Source organism: Neofelis nebulosa, chromosome 7 (genome assembly GCF_028018385.1).
Source record: "Neofelis nebulosa isolate mNeoNeb1 chromosome 7, mNeoNeb1.pri, whole genome shotgun sequence".
In the NCBI taxonomy this organism is placed as follows: Eukaryota; Metazoa; Chordata; class Mammalia; order Carnivora; family Felidae; genus Neofelis; species Neofelis nebulosa.
In genome coordinates, this window is record NC_080788.1 from 75392284 (window position 1) to 75401831 (window position 9548).

Below are 9548 nucleotides of genomic sequence, written 5' to 3' on the forward strand. Positions count from 1 at the left end.
ACTCCTAGCTGTGCAAGAACAAAGATAAGAACAGAAAACAATGGTTAAACTGATAGAGATCACAGGACCTGAGTCTCCATCAGTTTACAAATATCTTAGTAAATTACAAGAAAAGAGCAATCTCATCAATAGCCCAGTCTCCAGGAGCTCCCTACTGTCTTAATGATAATACTTTGCTAGAGGGCAAAACAGCCCTAGCTTGGCAATAGCTAGGCCCCCAACAATCTGTAACTCCTCTTTAGCATATGGAAATCCCTTCAAGAAACTTCCTCTTGACTTTACCTCCTTCAGCTCCACAGTATATAAAGGATCACCCCCTCACACTTATAAACTGCTCTTCCTGCCCACGGGTTCTGTTCCTGTGCTTTAATAAAGTCGCCTTTTTGTACCAAGGACATCTTCAAGAATTCTTTCTTGGCCGTCGGCTCTGGACATCACCCCCATAACCCCAAAACCTCATCAAGAGGAGTAGGTAGCAGGCTGAAGAAAAAGAGGGCTCAGCAGGTTCAGAAGTCAGGAAATAGGTCAAGATAGAGCAGTTGGGGGAATGAGTAGTTTGGGTCACCTTCTCTGCTGAGTGTAGGCCAGGGAAGCCTGAGCACGTGGTGACAACTGTCCCAACAACTGGAGCCAGAACTGCCCGAGGGATGAGGACAGATGCAGGACCCAGGATTTTGTAGTGTCCCTACTCACCTACACGATCAGGGAACCTTATCTGTATACCTGCAGATAGTCCTGTTTCCTAGGGAAGCAGCCTCTCACATGCCTGGACCTGTTAGTGATGGGAAAGGGTAGAGTGCGGGAGGAGCCCCAGGAAAGGCCTGAGAAGAACTCCACCTCGTCCCTCCCTATTCCTAGTCTCACACTGCAAATCTAACTGGCAGAGGACAGGAGTAGCCACCTCACTCACTGCTGCTGTGCCTTTCAGCTTCTCCAGCCCCCTCGTGGGCCTGATCCTACTAGCTCCCAGGTGGGTAAGTAGATCTGCGCATGCACCTTTACTTCCCACCACTCATTTTGCCCTAAGGTATAAGGAATGGGGGCTGGACAGAGAAGAAGCCCAGCTAAAGGGGTAGAGGTGGAGGTAGTGGCAGCCTGGGAGTCAGGACTGGGGAGGTCGGCTGACTGACAGCAGGGGATTTGGGTTCCAAGAAGTAGTGATTGAGTAGGGGCCAGGGTAGGTCAGGAAGTCAGTCAAGGCTCTTAGAAGAGAGGAAAGGGGGAGGAAACGCAGTCCCTTCTCACCTGGCCCCTGGGTACCTCGCCTGGGGTACCCCGGGCTTTTGCCCCACCCCCTAAATGCCCTCCATGGCCTTTTCCATCTCCCGGTAGGCACAGAATGCTGGCCTGTTACCGACCCCCGGGGAACGAGACGCTGCTGAGCTGGAAGGCCTCTCGGGTCACAGGCACGGCCTTCCTGCTGCTGGCGGCGCTGCTGGGACTGCCGGGCAATGGCTTCGTAGTGTGGAGCTTGGCGGGCTGGCGGCCCGCAAGGGGGCGACCGTTGGCGGCCACGCTGGTGCTGCACCTGGCGCTGGCCGACGGCGCGGTGCTGCTGCTCACGCCTCTCTTCGCGACCTTCCTGGCGGGGCAGGCGTGGCCGCTGGGCCAGGCGGGCTGCAAGGCGGTGTACTACGTGTGCGCGCTCAGCATGTACGCCAGCGTCCTGCTCACCAGCCTGCTCAGCCTGCAGCGCTGCCTCGCCGTCACCCGCCCTTTCCTGGCGCCCAGGCTGCGCAGTCCGGCCCTGGCCCGCCGCTTGCTGCTGGCCGTCTGGCTGGCCGCTCTGCTGCTCGCCGCCCCGGCCGCCGTCTACCGCCACCTGTGGGGAGACCGCGTGTGCCAGCTGTGCCACCCGTCGCCGGCCCACGCCGCGGCCCACCTGAGCCTGGAGACGCTGACCGCCTTCGTGCTTCCTTTCGGGCTGGTGCTCGGCTGCTACGGCTTGACGCTGGCGCGGCTGCGGGGCGCCCGCTGGGGCGCCGGGCGGCGCAGGACGCGGGTGGGCCGGCTGGTGAGCGCCATCGTGCTCGCCTTCGGCTTGCTCTGGGCGCCCTACCACGTGGTCAACATTCTGCAGGTGGTCGCCGCACTGGCTCCGCCGGAAGGGGCCTTGGCCAGGCTGGGCGGGGCGGGCCAGGCAGCGAGAGCTGGAACTACAGCTTTGGCCTTCTTCAGCTCCAGCGTCAACCCGGTGCTCTACGTCTTCACCGCAGGGGATCTGCTGCCCCGGGCAGGTCCCCGCTTCCTTACAAGACTCTTTGAGGGCTCTGGAGAGGCCCGAAGCGGGGGCCGCTCTAGGGAGGGGACCATGGAGCTCCGAACTACCCCTCGGCTCAAAGTGGTGGGGCAGGGCCGGGGCGATGGAGACCCTGGGGGCGGGGTGGAGAAGGACAGTCAGGGATGGGACCCTTGACACCAAACCCTACCAACCCGGCCTGCTCTTCCCTATCCCCTTCCGTTGTCCCTCCCCCAGAACTCAGGGAACAACTGGAGCGTTTGGGGAGCCTTCTCTGGCCACAGTTTGGATCTTTCTGGGCAGGCCCAGGTTCCTCCAAACTGAGGGATTGCAAGTGGTGGTGGTCCTTGTTAGTGAATATTGTGTGCCTGCAGGTCGTCATGGGCCCACGTGCCAGAACTGCTTACTTGTTGCCAATAGCTACTGTGAAATACACTGAGGAGGGGGGCATTACATCATGGGTTAAGCATGCCCACACTGGTAGTTCATTATGCCTGAGTTGTACTGAAGCCACCTGGTTCTCTGCTGGGTCAGTCCAAGGCTGGGCGCTGCCAGCCTTCAGTGGCATCTTGACTTGTCCTCCCGAGTCTGGGTGGCCTGGTTCCCTCCAGCCAAGCCATAGACTGCTCCGGAAATAAAGGGAGAAAGAGGAAGGAAAGGTATGGGGGCTTGAATGAGAAAATGGGGATGGGAGCCACTTTCTGGGGTCTGAAAGAGTTGAGTGGAGAAAAAGCCAGCTCTGGAAGGGGAAAGACAATGTGTGGGGTTAGAAAGGAAAGTTTTCCTGTCTTGTGGTTGGTGCAGTGTGGGGAGGGAGGCTGGGAGCCCTGTCTTCCTCTCTGAATCCAACTCTTCCCCCCAAAGATCACCTGACTCAAAAAGGAGCCCAGGAGCAGGCACAGGCTCACCCAGGGGACATTTGGGGCTTGGGGTGAGGGGTACGGGGACTGTGTGAATGACTGGAGGACAGGAAGTTCTCGGGGAGGTGACATCTCTCCTTGGTCTCCTTTTTCTCTCTGCCAAGTCTTGACTCCTCCCAAGACTGCTAGCTGTTGCTCACTGCCCCCCATACCCCTTGGCCCCCATCTTTTGGAATCTCTCTATCGCTAGGTCCCCAAACTGTTCTGAATCCTGATGCTTTTGAGTTTGAGGATGTAGGATGGAGTTCAGAGGACGTCCACATGCACACACATGTGGTCGCAAGGGTGACTAACATCCCCGTTTGCCCAAGACTTTCCCAGTTTCAGCACCAACAGTTTCTTGTCCCAATCCTCAGTCCCTGGCAAACCTAGATGGCTGGTGACCTGAGTGCTCACCCGGACCACCATCCCAGGTTCTGCTTTAGTGACTGTTCACATCACTCAGACAGAGGCCAAGAAAGAGTAAAGGAAATTCAGTCTACAGGGTCATGCCAGGGGCACCCAAACTGGGGCAGGGTGGAGCTCTGGATCTGGGGGGCAGGAAGTATGCTTAGAGTATCTAGCCTGGGGTGGAGGAAGAAAGGCTGTTGAGAGACATGGAAGTGGGGAGCAGTTTGGGAGAGGAGGTGAAGACAACCCAGTTTCTGTCAGGAGGGGCCTCTGGTTGACCCCTGAGCTCTGGGCCAGAACTTGCATCCTCCAACACTGACAGCGGGAACTTCTTCCTGTTCTCATGTGTCGGGGCAGAAGCTCCCTAACTTCCTCCCTTCCATAGTCCCTGTCTTACAACCTCTGTGGTCAGAAAGCCCTTCCTCAACTCTGCCTTCCTGCTGTGGTTTCAGCCCATTTCTTTGCATCACATCCTCTGTCTCACAGCTACTGGGTCAGCTCTGCACTGGCCCTTCTCAAAGCAGAGAAGGTAAAGGACCTCAGTGACCACCAAAGATGGACCAAAGTGCATCTTTCCTGGGAAGTGACAGAGTTGGAAGGGAAGCAGAAAGGCTCATGGTCAGATTGAAGGAAAGACTTTTCAGTTCTCAGTCCCTGCAGAAGAGGTCAAAGGGAGAGACTGCACTCCTTCCAGGAAGGGAGAAGAGTGACCATTCTTTTTTTTTTTTATTAACAATATTTTTTTTAACGTTTATTCATTTTTGAGAGATAGAGAGAGACAGAGCATGAGCGGGGAAGGGGCAGAGAGAGAGGGAGACACGGAATCCGAAGCAGGCTCCAGGCTCTGAGCCGTCAGCACAGAGCCCGACGCGGGGCTCGAACCCACAAACTGGGAGATCATGACCTGAGCCCAAGTCGGACGCTCAACCGACCAAGCCACCCAGGCGCCCTGAAGAGTGACCATTCTTGGGGCTGTTCCTCCCTGTACATTCCCGGTTTCCCCTCCTGGCAGGGCAAGCATAACGCATCACTGCCCCTACTTCCTCTCCCTAAGCTCAGCCTCCACTTTCTCTGTGTGTCTGAGGTGGGACTGGACAGCCAACTATGAGAAGGTAGGAAAGAGGTGGTGCTGACCTCCTTGCCCAGCGCCCAGATCTTCAATCCAAATTCATGTGGCAGGGTAGTCACACGGCCAAGCACAAGGGAAGTGGTTGGGGAAGGGGAAGAAATTGGCATTCTGTGTAATACAAAGGAGGTCCTTTGGACTTTGGCTTCTGCCAAGAAGAAGAATTGAACCAATCTTTTTACATGAGGGAAGGGATAGGGGGTTCTGGAAGAGCCCCATCCCCCAACTCTGCTCGTGGCTTGAACCCAAGCCAAGGACAGAGTGCTGTCCTCTTCAAGTCCTGATGTTACCTAAACCCAAAGCCATAACCTAGCCACATCTTCCTGGAGGACAGGAAGTTCCCAGGGAGGTGGCATCTCTCCTTTGTCTCTCTGCCAAGTCTTGATGCCTCCCAAGACTGTTAGTTGTTGCTCACTTCCTATTAATCTAAAAATTTTAGTATATGTGCTGCCGAAGCGAGCACGGTATTAATCTAAAAATTATTACATGATATTATTTACATGACATGTAAAGATATCCAACATTCTGGCCTCTCAATCTGAGCCCATTTCCCTTCTCCAGCTTCCTTCCCTCCTTCTCCTGTATGACCCAGGGCAGTTCTCCAGTCTAGACCTGCATCTGAGGCCACACCCCAGCCTACTCACTCCCCTCACCCCTCTTTCCTCTCCCTGCACCTTCTTGGGCTCTTCTCATCTGGTCCCACCCCTGAGGAGTCCTCCTCCCTGCTAGGCTCTTCTGGAACACAAAGACCATCCCTCCCCCCTCCCCAGTGAAGGGAGGGCTAGGAGTTTCAGCCCCACCCTCAGGAAGATGTGTCTTCCCCCTCCTCTGCTTCTTGGTACTTCCTCTCTGGCCAACGTAGCTGACAGCACCGAGACCTGGGGCCAGGACCCTGGAACTGGGACAGATCTGGTAATAGGCTACGCCACTCTGCCCTGGCCTTGGGATTGGCACCAGCTTCCAACCAGTACACGGCAAAGTCTGTAAGTAAGTACCCTGGGAGTAGGGAGGTAATGGTGGGGCAGGTTACAGCCATGAGCGAAAGGGCAAAGGAATTTCCAAAGAAAGCCTGACTGGGGAGGATTTGTTCCTGTCTCCTATCCACAAACTCCTCCCCATCCCTGTTATTCCTGGTGGGCCCTGGGCACCTCTGGAGAGAGTGAGGTGATTGGTGGAAATCATTGGAACTGAGGGGGCCCGGGGCCTGGCAGGTTACTGAGAAGCTAGCCTTTTGAAGGGTGTGTCCTTGTTAAGGAAAGCATCCCCCCACCCTGCTGCCCCTGCCATTTGGTTCTGGGTTTCAGAAAAGAAGGAGGCAGAAAGGGTCTGCTGTTGTTGCTCTGTATTTTGCAAATGGGTCTGTGGGCAGGAAGGAGCCCCGGGGCCTAGTTAGGAAATCAGTGTTTCTACTCAGCCAGATCCCCTTAAGACAGGTCTGTTGACAGTGGTGAGGACAGTATATTGCAGAGGTGCAACTGATGCTGCTGATTTGGAGACGGCTAGAGCACTCAGGCTAGGTGTGTCCAGGGTGTCAGGAAACCTTGGTCCCCCACCCTCATGCCTGTGTTCACCCTCACCTTCCAGGTCCTTGCAGTGGCCCCGGACGCTACATCTTCTGCAGCACCTCCTCACTAGGTGTCATGTTCATCGTTCTGCTGACGATCATCCTCCTGTCAGTGGCACTGGTTGTGGGGCTTCCCGGCAACAGCTTTGTGGTGTGGAGCATCCTGGTAAAGATGCAGAAGCGCTCTGTCACTGCCTTGTTGGTGCTGAACTTGGCCCTGGCCGACTTGGCTGTATTGCTTACTGCCCCCTTTTTCCTCCACAACGTGGCCCAACGCACCTGGGTGTTCGGACTGGCTGCCTGCCGCCTGTTTCACTATGTCTGCGGAGTCAGCATGTACGCCAGCGTCCTGCTGATCACGACCATGAGTCTGGACCGCTCGCTGGCGGTTGCCCTCCCCTTTGTGTCCCAGAAGTTTCGTACCAAGGCCGTTGCCTGGTGGGTACTGGCAGGCATCTGGGTGATGTCCCTTCTGCTGGCCACGCCCGTCGTCGTGTACCGCACGGTGACCTTGGCACCGAACAACTGGAGCCTGGTGTGCTTCCTGAAGTACCCCAGCGAACGACTCAACGCCTTCCATCTACTCTTCGAGGCCCTCACCGGCTTCCTGCTGCCCTTCCTGGTGGTGGTGGCCAGCTACTCCGACATCGGTCGCAGGCTGCAGGCCCGGCGCTTCCGCCGAAGCCGCCGCACGGGCCGCCTGGTGGCGCTCATCATCCTGACCTTCGCTGCCTTCTGGCTGCCCTACCACGTGGTGAACTTGGCCGAGGCGGGCCGGTTGCTGGCCGGCGGGGAGGCGGGGCCGTTGAAGAACCGGCTGCTCCTGGCGCGCTACGTGTTCATCGCGCTGGCCTTTCTGAGCAGTAGCGTGAACCCCGTGCTGTACGCGTGCGCCGGCGGTGGCCTGCTGCGCTCGGCCGGCGTGGGCTTCGTCGCCAAGCTGTTGGAGGCCACCGGCTCCGAGGCGTCCAGCACCCGCCGCGGGGGCACCCTGGCCCAGACGGTGAGGGGCGCCCCCGCCACTCCCGAGAATGGCACCACCGAGAGCCTCACCGTCTCCAACCCTCTCCAGTGAAGCGAACTGAACTAGGTCTGGGTGGTGGTGGTGGTGGTGCCGCCGCTGTTGGTGGAAGGTCGGCTTTCCTCCTGGCGGAATGCCCCCACGTTGGCCTGGCCCAGTGCTGTACCCCTAGGAGGAGAACGCCAGTGGGGTGGAGCAGAAGAGGAGGGAGGGGCGGGGCAGGTGAGGGCCCAGTGAAAGCCTGGGGCAGCTTTGCTATTAAAACTGAAGCCTCAAATTGGGTCAACCCTGTGTGTGGGGCGTGTGTGTATAATGGGGAATTAGGGTTGCTGCTGGGTGCTCTTCTGGGGATCCTTCTCAACAGTTGAGAGGCACATCACATCCTGTGCTTTTCAGTTTTGGAAGGGACACAAAGATACAGAAACCAGAATCCCCTCTCCTCCCCCATTCTGAGGCAGGTGCCCTGCCCATCATACTTAGAGCACAGGTCTTACAGACTCCTGAAGGAGCAGATGGAAGGCCACCCATGTGGGCTTATCATGCCAGACTCCCTGAATCAGCAGATGAGCTGAGAAAACAGCACAGCTCTGGGACCTTTACCCTGAAGCTTATGATTGGTATCGTTGTTACCATGACTCCAACTTCCTGCCACTCAGCTTTGTCCTTTCAGTGGGCAATGTTCTAGGGCACTGCCTCCCCTCCCCTCATCTCCCAAGGAGGCCTCACTTAAGAACCAAGTCATCAGATCTTAGCCCCTGGAATTCTGGACATTAACATTCTGCCAGCCCCTAAAATACACTCAGAAGCAGGTTGAGGCTGAGGGCCCTCTGTGCCAGTCATCATTCTTAGGAAATTAAGATTCCTGTAAGTGAGAGGGATGAGTCATTCTTTCCTAGGGATGACTGTTTTAGAGAGCCTTGGACTGGCTCTGTCCTGACAGCATTTTAGGAAGATGGTAGCAGAAATGGCAGCGGAGTACTTTTTGAATCTCTCCCATAAACAAAGACCAACTAGGAGAAAGACCAAAAATCCAAAATGTGCAGTATCTGTAACAAATCTAGGGTGTCAAGATACCTCCCACAGACTGCTAAAAATGTGTGGGGAGTAAGCTTAGGAATTCCCTGAGCTTGCACCTATGGGTTAACAAAGTCACAGGAAGAAAGCATCCAAGATTAGGTAAACAGGGCAAAAGCGCCCCCAGTATAGAACAAAGGCATAGAGGAATAGGAAGCCACAGGATGAAAGCATCCAACATTAGGCAATCAGGGCGGAAGTGCCCCAAAATAGTGCAATAGCAGAAAGCTGCTTTCACAGGAGGGAAGGACCAGAATAGGTAAGCAAGTAAACAAGGTTATAGACCTCAGCAGGGTGAAGTTGCCTGGAGCGGAGCTAATTAGCAAAAGAAAGGAGCCTTGTTGACCCTGAGGTAGCCTGCTCTGTCTTATCCTCCAGGCAAGCTAAGATAAACAGACACGTTGCCTTGCGCCTGCCATAAACAACCATCTGCATGGCTCTGGGATTTTGTTTTGTATTGACCCAAACCCTAACACCGCATATTCTCAAAAACCCATTTTCTCTCACACATATGAATTAATGTTCACGGTTTCATTGTCTCTTTGTGCACGTCCATCACGTTTGTAAGCCTTCTGATCCTAATAAAAACGGAGCAAGGATCTTTACTGAGGGCTCTTGTCTCCTCCCCAACATTAGCCTCTCTCACATTTTAATTCTGCATCCTCTCTCTTGCTGGACAAGAGAGAACTCCAGACCCAGAGTCTACCACAAATAGGAGGTAGGCGTGAACCTTGGATGCTTCAAGACCTACATAGTATCAGCATCTGCACAGAAGGATGCAGAAGGAAGCAAGAGGGCATTTGAGGGATCTATGAACAAGAGAATCCCAAAACCGTCTACAGGTCTTGGCTGGAAAGTATGCGCCAACTTGACAACAGCAGCTGAAACAGGGAGGGACCTGATAGATCATCTCCTAAGCCTTTCATCCATGCTGTATAGTAAGCACATAATAGGTGCTTATTTAGTATATAGAGAATGAATAAAGGTCAAATGACATTCTCAGCTATTCCTTTCCAATATTTGTGGGTGGGGAGCAGGAAAAGACAAATCCCTATTTTGAGCCATGTGGCTAAATTTCTTTATGCTTCCAAGGTGTACAAAATACTGGAATCAGGCAGGGAGGCTGAGGCAGTCCTCTTCTTGAGCTTGTGAAAAAGAATCACTCCTCTCCAGCACACTCATGATCACCCTTGCATATACACAAACACTCACTT

General features: G+C 55.0%; 2 protein-coding genes across 4 annotated transcripts; both read left to right on the plus strand.

The window, feature by feature from the left end:
- The first annotated feature begins 858 nt into the window (after positions 1-858).
- LTB4R2 (leukotriene B4 receptor 2) lies at positions 859-2710 on the plus strand. 2 transcript variants are annotated; one of them, XM_058738669.1, is made up of 2 exons: positions 859-974; positions 1333-2710. In XM_058738669.1, exon 2 carries the CDS (start codon positions 1340-1342, stop codon positions 2414-2416), a length of 1077 nt encoding a protein of 358 aa, XP_058594652.1. In that variant the 5' UTR covers positions 859-974; positions 1333-1339; the 3' UTR covers positions 2417-2710. The 2 variants fall into 2 exon arrangements, with proteins under 2 accessions (XP_058594652.1, XP_058594653.1); XM_058738670.1 differs by having other exon boundaries at positions 859-970.
- A 2442-nt stretch (positions 2711-5152) lies between these two features.
- On the plus strand, positions 5153-7546 carry LTB4R (leukotriene B4 receptor). Of its 2 annotated transcripts, none has more exons than XM_058738672.1 (2): positions 5153-5662; positions 6260-7546. In XM_058738672.1, the coding sequence occupies exon 2, from the start codon at positions 6316-6318 to the stop codon at positions 7312-7314; it is 999 nt and encodes a 332-aa protein (XP_058594655.1). In that variant the 5' UTR covers positions 5153-5662; positions 6260-6315; the 3' UTR covers positions 7315-7546. The 2 variants fall into 2 exon arrangements, with proteins under 2 accessions (XP_058594655.1, XP_058594654.1); XM_058738671.1 differs by having other exon boundaries at positions 5153-5658.
- The last annotated feature ends 2002 nt before the right edge of the window (positions 7547-9548 follow it).

What these genes read in the sequence shown, in the direction of transcription:
- LTB4R2 (XM_058738669.1), top strand. Translation starts at nt 1,340, where the DNA reads ATGCTGGCCTGTTACCGACCCCCGGGGAACGAGACGCTGCTGAGCTGG.
- LTB4R (XM_058738672.1), top strand. Translation starts at nt 6,316, where the DNA reads ATGTTCATCGTTCTGCTGACGATCATCCTCCTGTCAGTGGCACTGGTT.